Source organism: Astatotilapia calliptera, chromosome 18 (genome assembly GCF_900246225.1).
Source record: "Astatotilapia calliptera chromosome 18, fAstCal1.2, whole genome shotgun sequence".
Taxonomy (NCBI): Eukaryota; Metazoa; Chordata; class Actinopteri; order Cichliformes; family Cichlidae; genus Astatotilapia; species Astatotilapia calliptera.
In genome coordinates, this window is record NC_039319.1 from 32,751,788 (window position 1) to 32,777,301 (window position 25,514).

Genomic DNA, 25,514 nt, shown 5'->3' on the forward strand with positions numbered 1-25,514 from the left:
ATCAGCCAGTCTTTGATAACTGAAGGGGGCAGCATGCGCCCACAAGTCTTCTCGTATAGCCTTAGACGCAGCAGAAGGACGACATATACAAGCACCGGAAAAAATACATGTACAAGATGTATTTCACTGATAAGAAATGCAGTAGGAGTTGGGTAATAACTGCATAAAGGTAACATGCAAATGAAGGTATCATTCTTTTCAGACCAAAGGAAGAAGTGCTTGCTTTCGGAAAAGCACCTACAGGACCAGCATCTAGTCAGCAAGACCCATTTCTTTCAGGAACTCATAATACAAATTTTCTAATAGACACTTTGAGTTGCAAAAACCATGTTCACAAGTCATGGTTTGCAAGAAACCATGACTTGTGAAGAGCTCAACTTAATGAAAGCAATGACAAACTTCTTCTCAAAATATGGAGATTTACTGTTGCCTTGCTCATGTGCTCAAAACTTCACTCCTCAGTCCTCGGCTTAAATTAGAAAGACAAAGGAAGGGGGAACAAGGGGAGGGCAGTGAAGAGGAAAAGATGAAAGGATACACTCCTCTTTGTCAGGAAGGGGTGGGACTGGAGGGAGGAGAAGGGAAACGAGAAGAAAGAATAAAACAGAAGATAGTTGGGTGATTGCAGAGGTCCACCATTTTAGAGCAGCAGTGAATGGCCAGCAGCCATTATTATGCTAAATTAACCTGGGAGCTCCAGGCCGCCACTCAAGATGGAGGAAAGCCTGACAACAGATAAGAGCTAGTTTACCAACACACACACACACACACACACACACAGAGTTGAGAATGGACTCCTCACCCCCACATTTCCCACTGCCCTCACACTCACACAGTGTTGAGCTCAGGGTGTGGATTGGTCAGCAGCATGGCCTTCATTACCATTAGACGCAATTTTCTGCCACAAAGATTAGCAATGGCCCCTCCCCCAACACATGCATTCGCCCACACACACACACACACACACACACACACACACACACACTGCCCACCACCCCCACATTACACACACACTCGCTCCAGCTGCCTCCCCCCTCTTTCCACATGCCCAAACTCTTTTCCAGTGGCCGGTGCATGCACACACACCTCCCCCAGTGTTGACCCCACTTGCTGCTTTGGCCCTCCCTCTTCCTTGGGATAAAAGACTCCAAGAGGAAAGAGAGATGGGCCACGGACTACGGAAGAAGGAGAGAGAAATGGGGGGCCATCCTGACACATTCCTCAGACCGATCGAGTTTCCACCTTCACAATGAAACCGCTGCTGATACTCTCATACGCAAACACCCTGAGCTCTTCTTGCCCAGGAAGGCTCTCTGACTGACTGGAAGAAACCAAGGGAAAGAGTAGCCACCGATTCAGAAAAACAGCTGTTTAAACGTGTATTTCTTAGGGAAAGTGAAAAAGGGGATGTGATAAATGAGAGAGGAAGGGTGTGAAAAGGCAGGGATAAGACTACAGAGTAAACAAAGTGAACTGAAGGTGATATCGGCAATCGCTGATAGGTGCTGGAAGTTACTCATCTATAACCTTGTACAGGAAGTTTAAACAGGCCCTCACTCTTCCTCCAGAATTAAATGTGTAATACTGAATGTTAAAAACGGTGGCAGTTTAATTTTTATTAATAACATTAACAAAAATGTTATTCGTGTTGTTCTTCAGAGACTTTCGACTAAAAACCAAAAACGAGTTCTTGGCTCTTCTCTTTGTTTAAAAACGAAGCCTGACTCTGTTTTAATATTAGCGGTAAATGCAACTGATCCTCAGATGTGCCCATTAGCAGGCCTTTGATCACTAACTCACACTTGTACACAGGGTGCAGCGGCTCACTGCTCAGGAGTTGTGACCCTTTTGGTTCCCCGTGCTTGCCCATGATGGGCCTAGAGATGTCTGTCTGTATCTGCACATACTATTTTTGTGCATTGCATCTACACTCAAGACAGCTTCAGCATTTGACATTAAAATCGAGATATCTCCAGCATGCTGAACTTCAGCACTTGAAATGTTACCCACATGACCCGAGACTGCCCGAGCTACCCTCCTCAAATTGATCCGCTTCTGTTTTCATGTGGAACTGAAATCTTCACAGTTCCACTTAGTGGTTAATGGTGCCAAATGCACCGTTGGGACGCTCTGGACATGAGCTCTTTACAGCTGATGAGAAATAAGCCCTTTCACCTGTTACCTGACACTTTAATCTGGTTTACTACAGTGACGTCCCACTCAACACCAACTATGACACACACAGTGACCGTAATAGTGCATTAGTCCTACCTGGTTTTTTTGGGAGTCTTGGGCTTGGGTGTGGAGCTCTTGGCCTTCTTCTCCTTGGGCTCTTTGGGGGTCTTGGGTGTTTTGGGCGTCTTCGGGGTCTTGGGCTCTTTGCCCTCAGTCTTCTCCTTTGGTTTCTTTTTCCGTTTTTTCTTCTCTTCCACCAGTGGTGAACTTCCCTCTAAAAGTTCTGTGCCAGTAATGTGTTCACCACCATCACTTCCTGTTCCTGGAAATTCAGACTTTACGTCTTCCTCGCGTCCTTCTCCCGCTTTCTTCCCTGTACCTTCTTCCTCTCCATCCACTACTTTTGCCTTCTTCTTCTTCTTCTTTTTTGGCTTGGTCTCCTGGTCGTTGGGCTTCTCTGTGCTGATAGGCTGACCGGGGGCACCGGCACCAACTGTTGGCCTGTCAGGAACCGCCATCAAAACGTCACCTGACGGGTCCGTGGGGGAATGCTAACAGGAAGGAGAAAGACATGCAAGTTACTCGTCAATTGAAAATTAGAGGCACTGAGAGAATAATACATACATTTACTATAACAAATTACAGAGAAACTGAACATAGCATTAATGTAGACAGTCCAGGAATGGTGCAAAGCCGCTGCCAGGAGATCAGCTGATCTCAATGCAAACAAGATGTATGCAATGTTATATAGTGTGCGCCATTCATGTTGCCTTAGCAGGGCCCCATTTTCTGTGCATCTACAAGCAGCTTTACAGTCCACCTCCACCCAGTCTTCCGCTTTCATGCTGCATCTAGTTTAGTGTCTTATCAGTTATTATTGATGCCTGTTCTCTGCTGAGGTCTTACGCTTGCTCTCCCTACCTCTGGTCATTCCCTCAAATATATTTACATATATTGGGATGCTCTCAGGAAGTAGAGCAGTTCATCTACTGATTAGGAAGGTTGGTGGTTCAATCCCTGGCTGCTCCAGTCTGCATGCCAAACATTATTGTCAAGATACCAACTCCAAGTTGCTCTCCAATACATCCATCGGAGTAAGAATGTCTGTGATTGACAGATAGGAAGCACTTAATAGAACAAAGTGTTTGTGTGAATGAGGCAATAAAGCGCTTCGAATGCTCCAGGAGAGAAGAAAAGCGCTATATAACAATTTACCATTTATTCCAACAATCTCAATTTGCTGACATGTGAGGGATCTTTTATTGAGGCTATGATTATTATTTTCTCACTGATTCATTCAAAAACTGTGGCAAAAAAGTACCCAGAAATACACAGGAGTACCTGAACAGGCCAATAACAAAAAGGTGTACCACATCAGTGCAGAGTTTCAGAGTTAAAATCTAACTACAGCATAAATATACCACAGAAGCAGAAAAACAAAAACAAAAAAACTGGGGCTCAAACACTGATTACTCTACCATATGATCGTGTTCTGCCTGCAGACAAATATAAAATTGTAAATTCTCAAATGAAAGAATTTTTGTTTTTTTGTTTAAAATGACCTCGGTGGTTAATCAACCTTATCAGTTTAATTAACCCATCCGGTCTGGATGGGCCTGGGACCCCTTTCCCTGGCGGGTCGCGGAGTGTGGGAGTGCCTACTGGGGTCAGCGGGGGAGCTGGCCCCAGGGAGGGGTTACCTGCCCCTCCCTGGATGTCTGGAGTTTTGATCTCCTCCATACCTGCTTCACACCCTGGAGGACGGGGCTGTGGCCCCCCCACACTCCCTAGCAGATCGTTACATGGAGAAACCTTTGGAATACAAGCGCGCTGATCCACACAGGTATGCACACGGGTGTTCACTGCTCGTAGACCCAAATTACACCTTTCTTGGCTGCTACTTCGAAGCACATCTGTCCTGCGTGCTGCACAACAACATTGAATATTTAGTATTTACTGCTACACTTAGCTAGATTAATGCGATGGTGTTGTGTTTAGTATGTTGCTTTGTTTCTTTTTTCTGCTTGTTTTCTATTCTTCTCTCAACAGGTGATCCAGGAGATTTTTATTTTTCTCCCCCCCTTTCTCACTGTCCCTCTCCCCTTCTGTTTTTCCTTTCCTTCCTCTTTCTTTCTCCCTTTCCTATCTCTCACTCATGTCTGTCCCGTCTGTAACATCTGGAAATAAAATATAATAAATAATAAAAACAAAGATCGACCAAATGGACCAATACGGCAATGCCACGATGATCCATTTGGCAAAGTAAATCCATTGGGTATCCTTGTTGGTCTTCAGACAACAATTCTGATGGCTAAAGAACCAAATGGGACAGGCGAAAAAAAAAAACAAAACCAAAAAAAAACAAAACAACCAATTTATTATTTTTGGATTACTGATTATAAATCTACTAATCATTTAAACTCTAAAACGAATAATCTCAAATGCGGACTGGCTTCACTGCTGGTTCACCTGTCAATCAATACTGATATAAATTCTGCAGGGTGGGGTATGAATCTGTCAGTAATGGCAGACCAGAGCAGAGGGGGAGAAGGGACTCAATCATCCATCCATGAACACGGCTGCCACCTCCTCCCTCCCTTCAACTCCCTGTTGCTGCAGCTTCCGCCCCCTCCTGCCTCGACTCCAGCAGCCTAACCTTAGTAAACAAACTGGCTGACACTTCATCTTTCCTCCTGTCTCCAGCAGACTAAATCCCATCTCCTTGCTCCTTCTCCCCTCCACCACCACCACCACCTCTTCTTTGCTCCCAAGTAAGCTTTCTGTGACAGGAAACTGGTTACCAGCTGTTGGGAGCCTTTCCAACTGCCTCTCCTCTTTCTCCCTCTCTCTTCCATCCCTCCCCCCTTTCTCTCCCTCCAGCTGCTCAGGGTCCCAGTAGCAGATGGGAAATCAGGCATCATGACACGAATAAATTATCTCCATACTTCAAAAAGGCGCAGCGAGGGAGCGTGTGTGTGTGTGTCATATGAGAGCAAGAGACCAAGCCTTTGAGAGTGTGTGTTTGTGCGTGCATGTGTAACACATGTGTGCAGTTGTGTGTGTTTCAATGAAGTGTATGAGCATCAGCAAGTTTACAGCAAAATGCCTCAGCAGCGCACACACACAGCTTGTTCACTTGGAGGAGGAAGCGCTTGCTATCACTGCAAGTCCACTTCCATCAGGAGAATGCAAATATGTGTGTGCTGGGACACACACACACACACACACACACACACACACACACACACACACACACACACACACACACACACCTAACTACTGCAAGGTCACATCACACAAACCTCTACACACATGCACACAAACACCTGCTGACACACACGTAAACTGAGCCTTTTAGGCACACAAACAGGAGGGGAGTGAGGGATCGAGAGAAAGAGGGAGAGATGGCGAGGGGGGATGTGGTGCCAAGAGATAAATCTGTCCTCCTGCCAAGCTTCCTAGATAATCAATCACAGGAATGACAATGGAGACACACACAGTGTGTACACAAACACACATGTTCGAGTGCTGCGTCAGGTTTGGCGTTCTGCAGGGTGAATTCATCTGCCATTTCCACAGGTACTGGTTTAAATCCAGTGTTTCCATCAACAATGGAACGTTTTATTGTTCTTTTCTGAGACATGATCTCCATTCACTTCCAAAACAGATTGTAATATCATACCCAATAATTGGATTTCATAAAAGGGGGGAAAAATCCTTAAAAGACCACCAACAGAAGAGCTGCATGGCTAATGTAACAGATTCAGTAGGTGAAGAGCGTCAAGTGTCAGCTCTCAGCGAACAGAGGGGAGGACAGGAGGGGAGAGTGTGAGGATGAAGGTGAGTGAGAGGAGAGAATAGTGCCATGGTTAAATCAACCAGGCAGAAGCACTTAATATACACCTATTACGCTCACATCTTGCTCCATGTTTTTATTGTTTGACTCCACTAAAGCTGCACTTCTTGATTCACAGTTCAAAATCTTTATCACACTGTGGCAGACTACACATTTGATTAACAACTGAAAGAATCCTGGAAAATCGGTTATAATATCCTGGGATGTGGTGCAGCCCCTCCATTTATCCTCCATCTAAAACAGTTTAAGCTCATTCTCCATTAAGCCAACTTTGTTCTAATTGACCTCATTGACAACTCGTCAGTAATAAGTCAAAATATCAGAAGAAAACTGAACAGTGTCCAACATTTGTCACGTTTTGTGACTATGGTATAAAACAGAAATTACAAGATCAAAATTTAATCACAGTGATTATATTCTGATAATTATTAGAGCAACATTGAAGCACAAGCTTTGATCAGTTAGTTCTCACACAGAAATGGTTGCGTAAGCTTAATGTACTGGGTATGAGGTTAACTTTTTAGAATCTGAGAATCTTTATTAAAATGTAAATTTCTGAACAAATCCCAGATTCACCTGATTAACTCAAGAGAATCGGCCCAACTGGTTAAAAAGGGGAGAAAGGATTCACATTCTAATTATATCTGTATCTATATCTCTATATCATATCTAGGATTGGGCGGTATAAACGGTATATGGTAGAAACAATATGAATTTGGCCAATGGTAGAGATTTAGACTATACCGCTCCACCGCGATAGCGCATGTTGATGGTGTCATCAAGCTGCGCCCGTTTTGGTCGAAAGCATTGCAGCAGCTGCAAGCAATATCATCTGCAAATTATGTCGGGCGACAGTAATAGTGAAGAGACAAAGAATGTTCTGGAATATGAGGAAAGCCAAAAACTGCGCTAATGTTGAATTCTCTGGCAGCTGCTCTATTCCCATGTTGTTGCAGTATATTAATGACTAACCTCGTATTATGGATGGATTATCTCAGTTATTCTCCTGACTGAAGTTTGGTCCTTTTACAGCATCCTGCCATGCGATTGCATTTGTCCCTAACCATCGGGAACCCTCACGTTAACTTTTATCAAGTGGAAAAAAGTTAGCGTTCATCCTTCAGCTTATGCTAACATAGCTGTGTCGCTAGCGATTACGTAGCACATCATTATATACCAGCTAGTCCAACTTCAGTAACCCTACAAAAGTCACTGCTCTTTATTTTCGGTCTTCATTCATGTTGGAAGTGATAGCAGAGCTGTACGTTTGAATTTTTCAGAAATCTCTCAGTCAGAACCAGAGATGGGCAGTAACGCGTTACTGTAATCTGTTTACTTTTTTCAAGTAACGAGTAAAGTAAGGGATTACTATTGCAAAAATGGTAATTAGATTACCGTTACTTTCCCGTAGGAACGCTGCGTTACTGCGTTACTAAAACCGTGATTTTTTTGCGAGAATGTCTCACGACAGTGACGTAAGCGAGTGCGACGTTCGTGACAACAGCTGTCTGCAGATCAACAATGGATCATATATGAGCATGCAGCGTTTAAAGCGTGGAAGTACTGACCTTACTTGGAGTTTGATTCCATAAAAAGTGACAAAAACATTAGTGTCCGTTGTGTGTGGGAAGAAAACTTATTTTTACTCCGAACCCCCCCCCCCCCCCCCCCCCAAAAAAAAACCCCCTAAACAAGCTCCGAGTGCGCAACGTCGTAATGGGAAATTCACAGAGAAACTCGCGGATTCTTCCACTGACCGCTGCGCCACACCTGCACTAGAGCACACCTCCACCTACCCCACTCCTGCTTTACAGGTGAAAATAGAGCAACAGGACTGCTAGTCTTTGATTTTATTTACTTTCTGCTGTGTTTTACTTGCATCTATTTGAAAGACTGAGTGTAAACACAAAAAATATTTTATTTTATGTGCTGGAACGTGCAGAAAATAGGTTTAAATGTTAAACTAATTTCTTCAAGTCAGAGAATGGTGCATATAATTTAATTTTTGCTTGACGCATAAAGTTAAAAGATTAAAACTGATAAAACAAGTTTAAAAAAAAAAAAGAGAGACTTTTCCATTTGATTACATTTTGTATGATGGATTATGCAGAAAAAGTAGAATTGGGTTGAAAGATCTATCGCTTTATCACCTATTCAGGTTGTAAATCGTGTTTTTAAAAGTAACTAAGTAATTAATTACTTTTGAAAATAAGTAATCAGTAAAGTAACGGGATTACTTTTTTGGGAAAGTAATCAGTAATTAGTTACTGATTACTTTTTTCAAGTAACTTGACCAACACTGGTCAGAACATGGTATGTCATGTTCAGGTGGAAACTAGCGAGCTAACTTCCTGCTAACTATTAACTCGGTTAAATTTAATAAATTCTGTTTTCATGGATGTCTGGATGTTAAACTTAATTGTTAAACCTGGTAAAGCAGCAACACTGATCATTTTATTAAAGATGAACGAATTTAGGCAGTTTTTAACTCTCAGTGATGCCACAGTGATCGTTTCACTTTAGGACCTGAAGCAGACGGAGTTTTGCACCCAGATTACTCTGCGAGGCTCCTGACTACAGTAGCCGTAATGCTCCAACAATCCATCAAGCGGTGCGGCTTCGTAGCTTACCAAAGTCATACTAAAACATTTTGACAGATTTTTGAGCGCCGTGCACCACATAAAATCGGTTCAAGGTCAGTAAGCACAACCAGAATTCATACATAAGGCGCACCGGAGCATGTTTCAAATTATACCACAATATGGATTTTAGGCCATATAGCCCAGCCCTAATCATATCTAATTGGTTAGATCAATGGCAGTCACTAGACCAGGGGTGGGCAATCTCAGTCCACGAGGACTGGTGTCCCTGCAGGTTTTAGATGTGTCCTCGAACCAACACAGCCGATTTAAATGGCTAAATTAGCTCCTCAACATGTCCTGAAGTTCTCCAGAGGCCTGGTAACGAACTAATCATGTGATTCAGGTGTGTTGACCCCAAGGTGAGATCTAAAACCTGCAGGGACACCGGCCCTCGTGGACTGAGATTGCCCACCCCTGCACTAGACTATAATGTAAAAATTTGCAAATGTTAGCAACTCTCAGCCTGAATTGTCACCTTTTGGGACAAGGTGACTGTGGCTAAGATGGTGTCAATGCCTCTAAAAGGACACATGCTTCTTAACCTCCTAGGACCTGGCGTCCACATATGTGGATATCACATTTTGGGTTATTTAGACCAAAATACTCAATTTTGCTCTACAAGGGCCTGATATCCACTTACGAGGACATTATACTGCTACTGTTCTATCGAAATTTTAAACGACTATCCTCATAAGTGGCTCTCATTTTTCTCAGAAACAAAAATTAGGTAAAAAAAATAAAAAATAAATTAGTAATTCTTTGTTTTTACATTCATCAGGTCCCAATCAGCCCAAATATCAAAGAAATTAAAAATGCATGCCGTGGAAGAGTTTGGGTTTTAGGAGGTTTAAGGAATTTTTAACACCAGAAATTCCTTAAAAAAGAAAAATGGTGCATTTCTTTCACAGATATGAACACTGGTGATCTGGAAATTTCAGTTTAAAATATAATGCAAGAAAACCTGGATGCTTACACTTAAAACATAGTCCTGAGTTTGACAACTTAAGCAAAGGTCAAGTGAGCCATATGCTGAGGGGATAAATACTGCACACCACTTTGTTATATTATTCTAATAACATAAACTTTGCTTGCTTTTGTTGACACTTTATGTGTAAGATGGGGAACATGTTCTTTTTAGAGAGAAGATTCAATACAAACAAATTTCTATCCTGATGGAACCGGTTTCCCACCTATAGCACAAGGGCTCACTGACTCACTGGTTTTATGAGTATAAAAGGATGTGAATCATACTGTGGCCTTCTCAGTCACCAGTATAACACAGATAAACAGCTTTAGGAGACTTTGGACTGTCATGTAAGGCAGTGCTATCCAACAACATAATCAAAGCACCAATGAGGAGATATCAGGAACAACTGTACTGCCCGAAGAGGTACTAGAACAAAACACTTTTTTCCTTAACCTCTAACATGTCTATGTTGTTATAAAGTATATATGCCTATAACTTGTATAGACATATATATATGTAACAAGTACAAAGTCATACTATCTGCTGTCAATCTCCATTGATCATTTTCACTTAGTTTGACTTTGTGTGTCCAGTGAATCCAGAAGACAAGTGTCCATCCCAGCATCCATCTATTATTATAGACAGACAGTTCAGATGGGATAAATTTCAACTTTACCAAGAGAAAAATCAATGAAAAATGAACTGTGCTCGTGTGTTGAGTAAGCAGTCAGCTGCAGAATATTTTCATTCGCCGAACTTCGAAAAAACGAGCACCCGGCATCTTCATATCAAAGCAGCATTTCCTCAAAGCTACAGAACCCCAGTAAGCTAGATGTATAGCAGAGCAGGGGGAGGGGTAAGACAGGCGCGTTATATGTCAACTAGAGTGCTGCACACAACATAGTGTGCGTGAGATGTAGAATAAAGGTCACACCCCAGCACTCTGCCAGAGCTTTGACCTTGAGCTGCTGACGAAGGCACGCGTGCATGTGTGCGTGCATGTGTAATAACCATGCTTAGTGAACAGATGGAGCTTAGAGTACCAGACATGCAGTCATCATGACTGACTGACCAGCTTGGTGTGTGTGTCTGTGTGTGGGGCTCTTTCTAACAAGTGCATCATGAGGCGCACAGAAACCTTGCTTCCCGGGCCACATGCACACGCTACTCTAACTCCTCTAGTTAGGCTATCCCATTTCTCAAGGCACATTCACTATTCCGTTCCAGAGCACCGTTGGTGTGTGTGTAATGACGGGGGCTGCTGGGCCTGCAGCTAGAGCCAGAATGGCAGAACGGCACATGCAGTGCATGCCCCAGTGAGGAGCAAGGCTCACCAGTCAACCTGGCATGTAGGTCAGGAGTGCTGGATAAATTAAGTGTGACGGCTGAAATGTCAACCACTGAACACAGCGATGTAGGCTTGGAAGTGGGGAGGTGGGGAGGCGTGGGGGTGGAAGAGAAAATGGGGACTGGATCTTTGGGTGTGTATGTCCATAGGGCTGCTATTGTGTGTGAATGGGTCAGTGGAGAAAGGGGGCTTTGAGCAACAAAACAAGCTAATGGAAGGCGAGGACACGTGATGCAGGCAGCAATGGTGGCAGGCGGCACTCAAACCCACAAACGTGCTGGTCGCCACTGAGAATGTCTTCCCACCATTCCTGTCCTCCCTTCACTTGAGATTTTCTTTCGGTTTTTCACTTCTTTCCTCTTAATGTTTTTTTTCTCTCACTCCAAATCACTTAATCACACCCCATCCTCACGGTCTCCCTGTTGTCCAAACTGTCTCTCTGCACATCCGGCTACACAACATTAACTTAATGATGGCACCCCTGAAAAGGAGAGGACAAATAGTAAGACAGACAGGGAGAGCGGAAAGAGAGGAGACTGGGAGGAGAGAGACAGGAAGGGAGGTTTCCTCTACAGAGGAGGGGGATAGTGGAAGCAAGGGGGAGGAGAAATTATGCTAGTGGCGCCTCTGTGCATGCGTGTGCACGCGTGTCGCAGGATATGCAGCTCACAGGAAATAAGCGGCTGCAAAAATCCATACCCCCTCCCCCCACCACACACACGGAAACACAACCACCGTGCACAAGGCCCGCAGCAGAACACACAAAAGGAAAAAAAAAAAAAACATGAACAAACATACACAAAACCCCAGTGAGCCAGTGCCCAATGCACCGCTGTGTTCTCAAATGTCATGTACAGACACACACACACACACTCCTGCACACACATACACACTTCCCTTACACTCCAAATACACACATTCCCCCACCCACATGAAAAATAAACATTCACATAAAATACACCCACACATGAAAACAAATGCACATAGTCTTGATCTCACTCACACATACTCAGCCTTGCTACCACATCAAAGTGTCTGTTTGACGGAGACTCACCTGTATGTGAGGCACTTTCTGTGGGGTAAGAGGGGGTGAGGAGAGTGGGTGGGAGGCAGAAGGTGGAGGTGCCCACGGGTGGGAGGCCTGGTTGGGGGGAGGGGGCGTGCTCTGCAAGTGATGAGGGTGTGAGGGCAGGTGTGTGTGCTGCGTCTGAGGGCTCTGAGTGGGTGGCCCAAGGCCCTGGTTTGGAGCCGGGATTCCATGTTGACCAACAGGCGGTCCCTGAAAACTCATGGGTGCCGGCTGCATATGCTGCCCACTTCGAGAGGCCTGCTGCTGGGTCTGGAGTAGACGCTGGTCTCCGCCCTGGCTTGCGGGGGCTTCGTGCCCTGGATAAAGCAACAGGACAAAAAAGGAAAAAACAAACAAACAAAAAAAAGAATCATTATCGTCGTGTCACCCTTGTCAACTATTTAGATGGAATCAAGGCAGTATTCCTTTTTACCCTGTGTTTGATAATGAAATTCATCTGAACACTTTGATGCCCCCCCCCCAAACAGATGTGGACATACTCTTACTTTTCCATATTTTGATCATTTCTCTTAAACAAAAGTCACATTTCAAGTATCATGGCATCAAATCATGTGCCTGTTTAAGCTTTACTCAGTATTTAGCCAATACAACCATGATGGAGATGGCTTTAGTTTCTAGTTCTGTCCTTTTGTAAATTGAAGAAACTGATCTTGATCGCCAATAAAGGATCAAAGTGAAGCCCGTGAACAGAACACTGCTTACCCTGCTGCTGCTGGAGCTGAGGCCTGTTTGGTCCCATTTGTGCACCACGCTGTGGCCCCATACCAGGATACATCTGCCCCGCACTGGGGGCCATGCTATGGGGTTGCTGGTGTTGAGGGTGTGGGGCAGGCAGCGGGGTTTGTGGAGTCCTCTGTGGATGGGCCATAGCACTGGGTGGAGAATGCATTGCTGTGTATCCTGCAACCTCTGGGGGCCCAGCTAGCCCTGTGCTAGGAGGTCTGCCCTGTTGGGCGGGAGGAGGGGTCGGGGCTCCCAAAACCCGCATTGGGGACATGGATGAAGGAGAGGAGTAGGTTCCCTGAGCTGGGGGGGCAAGATGGGACTGGGCTTGGTTTTGGGGTTGGGACATATTTTGCGGGTGGTTTAGGGGGTGCATAGGCTGGCTCTGCTGCCCTGCCTGCTGCTGCATTGGGGCAGAATGAGTCTGATGGGCTTGGTGTGGTGGTCCAGGGGGGTATCGTTGTCCCTGCTGCCCTGCTGCCGGGCCTGTTCCCTGGTTAAACCTCTGGCCAAGCTGCCCTGATCCCATGGGCTGGCTGGCATTAGCACTGACATTAGTATTAGGAGCCTGGCCCATCCCAGGTCCTATGGCACCATACTGGGGCTGATAGCCAGAGTACTGAGTACCCCCAAACCCTCCCATGCCTTGTTGGTGGTGGGGGTGCGGCGGCTGTCTGGATGGGGAGTGTGGATATCGGGATGTGTGTCCCATATTGGGATAGCCTTGGGATTGTGCCTGAGGCTGAGGGTGTCTCATCTGGTTACCCCCGATTCCAACATGTCCCAAGTAGTGAGATGTGTCCTGAGCAGGAGGGGGTGCCATGCTCTGTGGAGGGTAGTGTTGATTCATGCGGGCTGCATTAGATGTGGGTGGACCTTGAATCCCACCATAATTGCCTTGAGACATTTGGTAGCTTCCCATCTGGTTGGGAGTAGCCCCTGGTTGTGCTGGAGCCTGTGGATAAGCTGGTCTGGTCTGCTGCTGCTGCTGGCCCCAAACTCCCCCACCTCCTCCTCCTCCTCCAGTATCACCCTGGTACCCATGGTGGGGGTTGCTAGCGTTAGCTGGGTTACTGTGGTAGTGGGAGGTCATGCCATTCATAGCCGTGTTCACATTTGGGGGACCCTGGCTGGGGCCATTCTGAGCCATCATTCGTCCTCCAGGGGTGCCGGCTTGATCATAGCCTGTATACGGGCCATGGTCGTACATTTGCCCCAATTTAGGCTGTGCTGGGGTAGGCCCACTCCCATGCATCATCCCCTGGTGGTATCCCCTGCTTCCCTGGTGTTCATGGTTCAGAGCGGAATTTGTCTGCTGGGCAAGAGGAGCAGACTGGCCTGGGACCGACTGCTGAGGAAAGCAGTCTCCTAAACCATCTAACCCATCTGAGAACAGCCCTGGGTCGTCCCCGAATAAGCTCAACATCCCAGGGTCCGCCATGACTGGATGGAGGCCCCACAGATGGCGGGGACTGGATGGAGGGAGATTTGTTGTGCGGTGAGAAGCTAATCAGATAGCTGCTAATTTGAAGCTTTCCACCATGGTCCTCATGAAGGTTTCTGGTGAGACAGGAAGAGAAAAAGAAACAGTGGAATTAATGCAGGTATTCAGAGAAGGGCAAAGAGCTCCTGGATGCTTCACTATGAAAATAAATTACTTTAACAGTCCCCCGATGAACTGTCACATGCTGCCTTTGTTAATTGATACAGAACTAGTCTTCAATAGTTCTGTATTAATAAAGTGTTTACATAGTAAATCCACAGCCACCTAACTTAATCTACTCATGTAGTGTGATACTATTAACAGGTATAGGACTCCATATGCCAGTAACAATATAATATACCAGTTTCTCATATTAACTTTATATTCAGCAAGTTGTTTTATCATTTTTTGATGAATATGAGTGAATGACTTCATCCACAATTACTCAGTCCTCCTCACTCTTATTTCCAATGATTAGTCACTGCTAAAAAGCTGTGAGAGTCCCCAGCATCCTTCAGCAGCTCACCTAGAGAGCATCTTATCTGGTTTGCTCCAACTAGACTATATTAGGCTGCAGCTGGTCAACGAACCCTTGTTCTGCTCTGCTCCAGGGCAGCTCTAAGCAGAACCTACAACAGGTGGAGAGCTGGTTCATTTTCAGCTACACCAAGCTCACAGAGGGTGGAGAGCAGAGCAAGGAGTACAGCCATCAGCTGCAGTCCAACACACGGACGTGGAGACTCACTGGAAAAGCAACTGATTTAGAGGCTAGTTACACTAATAATAATAATAATAATAATAATAATAATAATAATAATAATAATAATGGATTGGATTTATGTATTAAAAAAAAAAAAGGATTTATATAGCGCTTTTTCAAGGCACCCAAAGCGCTTTACAATGCCACTATTCATTCACTCTCGCATTCACACACTGGTGGAGGCAAGCTACGGTTGTAGCCACAGCTGCCCTGGGGCAGACTGACAGAAGCGAGGCTGCCATATCGCCTACACCAGTAGGCGGTAGGGTGAAGTGTCTTGCCCAAGGACACAACCCAACCCCAACCCCCTGAGACTACAGTAACTTTTGCTGATGGACACGCAACAACATAATCATATCATAAACCGGAGTACTGATGGTGCTGATCACCTGTACAAAGAGACAACACAGTTTAGTTTAAGCTAGCATCTAAGATGTATTGATCAGCAACGGGTAATCAGATGAGCATGAAAACCATTTTTTCTCCTCCGTGGTTGGTATCGTATAAAGTTAGACATTTCTTGTAGGGACATTTTCTACAAAGGTAGCTTTTTGAATTCAGGAGTAAAAGCCAAGAACACAATTTATTTTGATTCTTTTTCCATTCTTAGAAAATGCTTTTCTTCTGCATGCAGAACTGAACTGCCATCTTTATTAACTATGGTATGATGGCCTCACTCGTAAAGATTTGTTTATCCGGTGAGGTAAAACACGAAGATGTTAAAAATTATTTTTTTTAAAAGGCAACCACTGAATCAAACTTTTCTATATCACCCCACCCCCAAGAGACCATCCCCCACCTCCATTTTTACTAAACAAAGAACTTCTTTCTTTTCCAACACACACTTGGAGTCATTGAGAGAGTGTGTGTGTGTGTGTGTGTGTGTGTGTGTGTGTGTGTGTGTGTGTGTGTGTGTGTGTGTTAGAACAAAGGACCCAGCAGATGCAGCTCTGTTTGAACAGCAGCAGCTGCCATCCAGCCAGCCAGAAAACAGCAAGCCAACAGGCCACAGAGCCTGCCCATACACCAGTCAGTCAGTGGTTAGCTTTTCAGTCAGCAACTCATTCAGCTGGCTAACTAACCAGTCAGTCCTGGCAGATGTTTGAAGGTACGGGAATTAGCCACCTGCTACCTGTGGGCTTCCCTTTCCCTCTGTATAAAAAACTAGATTAAAATGCGTATGGGAAACTTATTGCTAAGAACTCAGCATTATTTGTGTGATAAAATTAGGAATCTGAGAAGCTTAGAGGCCAATGTAACAAGCGAGTGAGTGTGAGTGAGAGGATGGAGGTAGGTGGATCTGAGCATGCTTGAAGTGTGTGTGTGTGTGTAGTGGAGATAGAGAGGACTGGGGGAGGTTTGCTTGTTGCTTCTATGCGCTGCAAAAACCAACAGCCAGCCGCTACAGAGTTCCCCACCCCCCCAAACTCCTTCGCCCCATTTCTATCCTCCTCCACTCCTCCCTCCCACATATTGGTTCATTATAGAGCTCGGCAGGTATCGGGGATAAAACGTGTCATTATTTCCACTCACGTAAAGTAGCACACAAGCATTAGCAAGTTTTCCTTCTTAATAAATATTTGGCACTGTAAAACTCCTCGTGCCCACACAAATAATCAAAGTAGGCAACTGACATTCCAAATCGTCAGATTTAGTGAAGCACCTCTCACTGCGGGCTAACTAGGTCTGAGCATACAGCCTGCTGAGGTCTATCACAGCATGGGGTGCATCCTGGACTGGCTCACGTGCCTATCACAGAGCTGGGCCTACATTTGGTGCAGTCTGCATGGCAGAGAAGCAGCACTTCTGCTACTGTTTTGTCAAAAATATGACCACACTTCACATAAAGCCTGCTGCTTCCTGTCACCAGGCAGATGTTTTCTCTTCAGCTTTACTCGAGAGGATAAAACTGTTAGAACTGATTGGTCCAACATCCTTTCACTGCTCCCACCATCTGCTATTGCCAGAAACTCTGAATGCTGTAAAAACTACCACGTTCTACTCAGTTAAAACACAGAAGTCAAAGTGATACTTTTAAACTAATCCAAGACTTTTTTTGTTTGAAAAGTTTCAAGAATCTAAAAGTTAACGTTTGAGACTAACAAGCACAAGTTATTTGTAACCAGATGTGATTCCTCAAAGTCTCTTTGCATACTCTTTAATGTCTGCTTTTTGGGTGACAATACCCTTATAAACTAAAGCCATTCACTAAGTAACATGACATTAGCATGACACAGCGCTACAGTGAAAAAGCTCTCCTCTAAGCCTTGAGCCTTTCTGTTGCAAAACTCCAAGATGCCAGCTGGGAGCATCCACTCTTGTTGTGTAAATAGCATTAAGAGTCCTTTCCTCCATACCTATGAGCCGTAAACAAGCTGCCTGTACGAACAAAGAGCTTATTACGGCAAAATGCAAAGGCATCCAAGACTTAAACTAGTGGTAGTTTCGTCAACAAGAGTTTAACTTTATATTGAGAACATTTTCACTGCTTTACCTGGAGCCATTTCTGACAAAGTGCCAGTCGCCAGTGACAAAAATACTATATCTGTCCTGTAAAGCAGGAAATCTGTTAGTCTTGGTCAGTTGGTTTTTAGTATTAAGTGACTGAATTGCAGGGAGGAGAGCTGCTAACACCTGAATGGCTTTACAGACAGTAACATGTTTGTTTACAATCCGAGTCTCCTCCTCTTCTGAAATTATAGCTATATATTTCTATAACTATATATAAAATAAGCACATTTAAGCTCGTCTCAAGCACAGTTGACTTTTCATGCAGGGTTGATGTAATGTGTTTTTTCCCCGTGTTCCTGAAAACTAGTTTAATCATCAATTAAAAATCACTAATTGGTAATTTAGACTTCTGAACATGTGAATTTAATTTACAAGGATAACAATTCATCTGAATTAATTATTTCACTCTTCTGCCAGTAACGCAACTTATTCTGCCACACCTGGATGGAGTCTCCAAATATCTGCACGTTGTCCTAATGGCAAAACTGTACAGTTGTGACTTACACAGCAGAGTGTTAGTCAGAGGGAACAGGAATGAAAATAAATTTGACATGCATGTGTTGAGACAGGGCCTCTGGATTACAAATAAGAACTTGGAAACTTGATTCTAAATACACATCAGTTATCAGTATCATATACTGGACAGGACCAATGATAAATGGGGAATTCACTGACCTTGGTCTATAAAGGAGATCTGATACTGTTTGTGTCAAGCTGACAGCACTTTTCTTGTAGAATTTGCTAACTTTGCACAAAACTCAGACACGCCCTTTGCCCCTTTTTAAGATCCCTGGTTGAGATGTGTTTCCATAAAGAAGTAGAAACACCTATAAAAGCTTTTCACTCGGTCAGCTATATTTTTGCTAGCTCCAGTAGGGCATTACTATAAACAGTAAACATGGACATGCCTGCTGGTGCACACTGAAGTTCAGCAGGTTCAAACTTCAAACTCAATAACCAGAGAGTGAACGTACATTTGTGTGTCCACTTTTGTTCTTGAACCGTTAGCTATGCATGATACACAGGTCAAAATGATCCTTATTCATTTCATATTTGGGAAGCAACCTCTACAGCTTCGTACACTTCAAGTCAACATTTGATTGGCTGCCCCTCTTAAACCGCAAGTTTAAGAGGGGCAGGGCTGTGTGCCTGAGAAGACCAAAGTAGGATATCTCCTCTGAGTAGAGCAGTGTGAATCATAAGCATCTGACTCACTAGGATTAATTGTACATAGATTAAACTCCTTTGAAAAATTGTCCGTGTTTAAAATGAGTCTCCACCAATGTAACACTATGACAGAAAATAAGGAAAAGATATTATGCCATGTCTAGTTGCTTTTGTATAAGTCATTCAAACATTGCATGGCAGCTAAGGCCAATGTGCTGCGTGTTCTTAAAGCAGCACATCAAGTGTTGCATTAGAAGAAGAAAAAAAAAAAAATTGTGTTCAGCTACTAGATTACCAAGAATACAGCAGCTCGGAAACGCAGTGCATTTCAGTCACTACAGGAAGGAAAGCTTTCTACTTGTGTCTGTGTCTCAGGTGAGAGTAATTGAGTGTAATGTCACATCCTTTGCAGCAAACTAGTGTGAGGGTAACTGATTTCCTGTCACACACACTCTACATATGAGTGAATCCCACATTACTAAATAAATGTAGCTATATAAGCACTTACTTGAGCCATCTATGTGTGTGTGAGAGAACAGCGCAGTTGCACGTGTGTGTGTGTGTCTCGAGGCTCCTTTGCTCCACTCATCCTCCTCATTTCTTGTCTGGCATTTAGAACTTAGCCTCCCACAAGATAACACTCGTCTGCAACGAGTGGATGGAGCAGGATACACTTCATCTTGCTCTTTATTTCATCCTCCATCTCTCTAGCGTATCTGTTCATCCCTCTGTGAAACCTGCTTCAGTCATGGAAAAGACAAACTCCTTGTTCTCTTGATTTAAACTTTCTGTACCACTTTCTTTGCAGTTTTAGCCCAAACTTGAGTTCTTGCAGAGATCACACAGTGACATACATATATGAAAACACGTGCACAGTTTGGCCCAGCTGTCATTGCACAGGGAATTAGGTGAGCGACCAGTGTGCCACTTTAAATGCCAAATCTCATCAAAGGATGAGGCTTTTAGGCCCCTATGCTCCTCCTGCCGTACCACACTTATGCTGAGGAGCCAAGTAGAAATTCAGATATATCCATACTGAACACCACAGATGTATCCGTTTAAAAAAACAACAACAACAAAAACCCCATAAAAACAAACAAGCAAGCTGTCATCTGAGCCAACTGAATACATACCAGTCAATGTTTAGCATGAAGCAGCAAACACTTTGTCCCTTCCCAGCTATGCAAATCAGTATCTTGGCATGTGATGAGCCTTCATGCTTGACCCTCAACAGCAAGTATCCTTAGCAGCTCACATACAACAACATAGACCTCTCATTTTTATGATGCAGGGCAAGCTGTTGATAAGTAGTCTGTGTGCTATCGGCAGTATGGTAGGCACTTCAACCTCCTATCCAACAAATTTACTCAGCCATCCAGTGACATAAAAAAAAGAAAGGTACTAACACAGCCGAAAGCTCATGCTCACTTAATGTGGCTTCACACCACCACACTGATGGTTATCAGCATTTTCAGAGGTGACAGTCAATGTAGGTTTTAACAACAGGGGTCAGTTTGAAGGCGGATGACTCAGATAAACAAAACTTCAGTATTAGAGAAAAACATTAGTCAAAAACATTGATGGTGATGAACAAGGTAAACATCCTTTTTAGTTGCTGTCATGTTATTAAATGTCAGTAACAGATTTCATGGGAAAAAAAGACGACAAGAAAGTGATCCACTTTCATGTCACAAGACACTGCAAAAATCCAGAATATCAATCAATTATATTACAAGAGTAATATAATTACAAAACATACTGAGCAGAAAGTGGCAAGTGAAACTAGTGGGGAAATCTATTTTGAGCAGCTTAAATATGTTATTTTAGCTCCAGTCTGTCACTAATTGCTCATATATAGAGTTGGAGGATGTGCTGGCGTAACAGCATCAAAACTGGATAAACTCGACCGCGTTTGGATAAATGTCAAATCTACAAAATGACATAAAATGCTGAAGGAGACGTAAAAGAGCACAACAAAATGCGCTATCAGCCGATATGTGCCTGGCTGATTACCACTATCACAAGATTAACTGATGTTTATCTGCAAATATATTTATAATTTTATATATATTGGCTAATGTTTGATTAATTTCACCATACTGACAATTACAAAATCAACAAATCTAACAGTCGTCATTAAAACAATTCATTGTCAAATATGAGAACTTGTGTGAAAAATGATCTACAGCACACAAATGCTGGGTTTTATTAGTAATTTCTGTGCAGTGTAAAGAAAGCACTGGAGGCAGCTAAGACAGGGTCAGGATGGGAGAGAAAGGGCCTTTCCTTTGCATTTCTTTGTGTTGCAACTCCAAGCAAACCGTGTCCCAAAATAAAACCTAAGATACTGTATCAAGACACTGACCTTGAAGCAGCAGACACTCCAGTTTACACACAGCTAGAAGCAATATGAAAAGGGTTTGGTTCGGGCACTGTCAGAGGAGTGCACGGGCCTGTGAGGCAAATAACGTAATTACCAGCTCCACCTCACCTGAAAACACAACTGAAAGGCTCGTGTACGTATAGTTTTAACCAACTATACATGCATGAGTTTCAGCCAACTTGAAAAATACACATGCAATCACCAGCCAGGCTCAGGAATTCACACTGACTGTGCAGCTCTGTCAAACCACAATTATTGAGGCCACCCATTCAGCCAAGCCGAAACCGCAGAATATCACTGCCAAGTTAGTGCAACTGAATGGCCTTCTCTGGCTGCCGGAGGCATTACACAGCCTTTCACTGTAATGCATTAGAGATGGGCTTTCATTTAACAACAACCCCAAACAGGAACTCTAAGAAAAGACTGGCAGCCAGGCCCAATCAGAAATGCCCACTTTATTTTTTACAATTTCTGTATATTGAGCATTTTACACATATCATATATCTGTTGTCCATTTAACAAAACACAGCGTGACAAGTCTCCAAGTTTTCAGTGCAGACAATCACCCACGTCAGGTGATCTAACTGATATGTTCTTCCCGTCGGCGTGAAGGCATGTTTGGGAGTGACGTCACCTGGTGTAAACTGGGCTGGAATGAAAACCCGCAGGCAGCAGGCACACCTCACCTTTTTCCTGCTCTGTAAACATTTCTGAACACCTATTGAAGTTGTCATTTTAAACACTCCAGAGAAATCTCGAGATGTTGACGATTTGCATGGGGCTGTCACCTTCTCGATCCACAGGCCTCATTTTAGTGGTTTCCTCTACTCTTTTTCCTCTCCACTATTATAGACACTTGCTGGTTTTTATTTGTTAACATCTATTACACTTGACCAAAATGACTGCAAATCACTTGGTGCATGCAGCGTCAGCCTGCGGTGAAGGAGGGGTGTGAGGGAGGGAGATTAGCCAACAGTGGCTCAATACAGTTCTGTCTGTGCCGTCGACAGTTTGGCAGCTAAACTGTCTGTAGCCTCCAGGCTTTACTACAGGAAATCTCTGCCATGTCAACAACACCATGTTTCCTCTGAGGCACAGACAGGTACAGACAAATAAAACCAAGCCAAAGAGTAAACTACACCAGTGCCTTAGCAAGCGCAACTTCACTAAACACCTCCGGGGTGGGGGGGATTTTTTTTTTTTTTTTTTAAAAAGCAAATGATCTCCCTCTTCATCTGCAGGACACGTGTGCACCCACCCACCTCCCATTACCACCAGGATCTAAGCCACTATAATTTATACCTTTGTTCCCAAATGGAGGACAGCGTGCAAGAGCTGGCTAGCTGTGTGTGTAATTACGCTCAAGTGAGGGGATGCATGGCCGTGTGTTTGGGGCTGGGATTTGAGGGCCGGAAGGAAGGAAGAAAGAAGAGGAGGTGGGGGTTGACGGGGTGGCGATGAGGGGGGCCAAGAGAGCAAGGCGAAAAGAGAAAGAAGCAGTGAAGCTAAAGAAAATCTGGTTATTTTACGCACGGCTGCTTTGTTAATGGACACTGTGTGTGTTGGTTTGCGTTTGTGTGTGTGAGAGAGACTGGAGAAGGGGGTGGGTGGTGGCGGTGGGTCAGCAGGAAAGGGCTGTGTTTATCCAATCTGTTCCCTGCCTTTACCATGTGGTAGGAAAAACCACTGGCCGGCTCTCAGTCTGATCCCAGAAGACAGAGGCTGAGAGACAGACACAGGAGAGGGAGGGAGAGAAAGAAGTAGGCCACAGGGGGTAGCCAAGGAACCTGCTAAGAGAGAAAGAGTGCATGTCTCTGTGCTCACTGAGCTAAAGAACCTGTCATGTGGTTTGTGAAGCTATATGCTCCCTGAAAATCACTGGTTTAAGCAAGCCTATTTAAAAAGTGACACATATATGCCCAGAAATATTGGCCAAATAGTTTAAAGATTCTAGTGGGTTTAGTAGGTTTTCGGGCCTAAACAGGATTTTTGAGTTCTTTAAACCAAAGCTATAACTGAAGCTTCCAAATTTTTCGAGACACCAATCTGTTGCCAATACCAGGGTTTCTGCCAGCACATTACCAGGGTGGGGAACCATCACACTGATGGTCAGCTCAAAAGTTCCAACCATTGATTTAGGTAACATATCTTACACGGTTCTCCTGATTTGAGAATTAAATAATCAATAGCCAGGTTAACATTTATGAGAACTGTTTAATACTGTAATGTTGCTGAAACGAGAACTCTGCCGACCTCTTTGAACTCCTTACAACGTGTTGTTATGAGTCATGAACATCAACCACTAGTAAGAGCTGAAGGGTGAAGACAAACACGGTACTGGCTTCGCAACAAATAAGTACCTAACCCTGCAACCCTTATATATCGCCCTGAAGCTCCTGTTAATCCCTTTTAAGGCATTAAAAAGACATTTTTGTAAGTTAAAAAACAGGACTGAAGAAGCAGGCAAATGCTATGACTCAGTGCCGGTTTACCTGTTCAGCTTATATCCATCCATTTGTGCTCACTGATTCGGCGAGTCTCAATCATTCATTGGTGTATGTAAATGAGGTTAAGTATGATTTGTTCTCCATCTGTTACATGCATTACTTTCTCTTCATGCTGGAGCTAGGAAATAAACTTGACAGTGTGTCGTCCCAGCTCCCTCCTCTCTGTTCCCGTGCACAGCGCTACACACAAGCTGTTCTGTCTGTGTCACTGCGGAATTAGCGATTAGCATTATCTCAGCTGATAGTGAGATAATACTCCATTACATGAGTACAAAACACTGTTTACAACAAGTATCAGTCATTGGTAATTATATGTTAACATTTCTTCTGAACAGAAACTGGCATTCCTAAATTCTGTAGATTCTAGTCATCAAAACTCAACAGCAGAGTGAAGCAAATCAAAACCAAATGTCAAATGTAGGATGTCAAAATAGACTAGACTGATTCTCAGTCTTCTTTTCTACACTTTGTGTCACTTACTACAAACAGGAAAACACAACCAAGAACAAAGGTTTAGACAAAGACTTGAATCTTTTTCAACAGACTGCTGAGAAATGCTTCCTAAGAACCTGAATGTTTCATTTGTGCTTAGCTGACGGGTTTCCTCCACTCATCTACTTAGAAGGTCACTGGATATATATGGTTGTAGAATGCATTTAGAATCTGTGGAAAGAGCTTATGCAAATCAAGAAAGACTTATGCTGGTTTAAATTGTGATAGGCCCTCACATGCAATAAGGTCATTGGAGTATCTTTTTTCCTATAAAGCAAATGTCTCAAATTTATAAATTAAGCCAGAGGGATGCATCTTTAAAAGATCTCTGCAGCTCCTAAAAGTACTCTACAGCCTGTCCTCTGCAGTACTAAAACTCTAGGGATGAATGAGTTTCCAAAACTTCTGCCATAGACTGGGACCAGATTAAGTGTCTTATCTGACCTTAATACATACAGTAGGCTGAACTAATATTTGACTTGTAGCATCTGACCCACATTGAGTTCAGATCAGGAGGCAGGTCACAATGCCCAGTCAGACGACATGTACCGACGCTTTCAGGATGAGCGCTGTAGTTAATGCTGGTATTTCCCCTACCACCCCTCAGAGTCTGTAGCTGTAGGCATTCAGAGCCGAAGGAGACAGGCGTCCCCTGTGTCTAAAACAAACCACTTCATTAATATGAATATTCCAGTGTTGTTTGAATCTTGATCAGAAAGTCAGAGCAGCAGGCATAAGCTGATATGAAGTTCGGAGATCAAACGGCTGCAGGTGAGGGGGAAATTGTAGCTTGGTAATGCAAATGACTTATCATAGTGTTACACTGCCACTATTACAGGCTTTGGGGAAAACCCTGCAAGTGTTCAAAAGCAGTAGTCTTTTCAAAAACTACAGGATTTGTCAGTAGCAGGGAGTCAGATCAGCTTGCTGAAAGAAAACCACCAGTGGTTTTGGGGCTGTTGAGAGATTTGTCATACCTGTTCAGACCAAAAAAAAAAACCAAAAAAAAAACAAAAACGAAGCTTTGGAAATACTTCTGAGCAACAAGAACATCACAGGCAGTACTTTCCTGACTCTCGGTCTAGATTTTCATTTTTGTAGAAAACATGAATACACAGGCTTCCAAAGAAAGGCTTTCATGGTGAATTCCCCATGAAAGTCAAAATGCTTAGGTATCCCTTTATGCAAGAGCAAACAGGAAGGCTCACACACTGATGATAAACAGGCTCTCCAGAATGCAACCCCCACTGCTGCTCAGTCAGTCACTGCTATCGACATGTCCTTTTCAACCAATGGGACAGCCAGGTCTGAACCAAATCCCCTGAGCCTGGATAGCTACACTTCTTGCCCCACCTGCCCAGGTGCTAAGACTTCCAGAGTCTACTCCAACTCCTACTCCAACAGTAGATG

At 43.8% G+C, this 25,514-nt stretch overlaps 1 protein-coding gene across 3 annotated transcripts in view; it reads right to left on the bottom strand.

Moving 5' to 3' along the window:
* Positions 1 to 25,514, bottom strand: part of chd7 (chromodomain helicase DNA binding protein 7) — a 70,239-nt gene that overhangs the window by 38,167 nt on the left and 6,558 nt on the right. For 2 of the 3 annotated variants that reach the window (XM_026150874.1, XM_026150872.1), the window contains exons 2-4: positions 12,781 to 14,361; positions 12,043 to 12,374; positions 2,272 to 2,726 (exon numbers count right to left, since the gene is read on the bottom strand). In XM_026150874.1, the coding sequence (XP_026006659.1) occupies positions 2,272 to 2,726; positions 12,043 to 12,374; positions 12,781 to 14,242 (2,249 nt within the window). In that variant the 5' untranslated portion in view covers positions 14,243 to 14,361. Of the gene's footprint in view, positions 1 to 2,271; positions 2,727 to 12,042; positions 12,375 to 12,780; positions 14,362 to 23,597; positions 23,958 to 25,514 lie in introns of those variants that run through there. The other variant, XM_026150873.1, reaches the window with a different exon arrangement.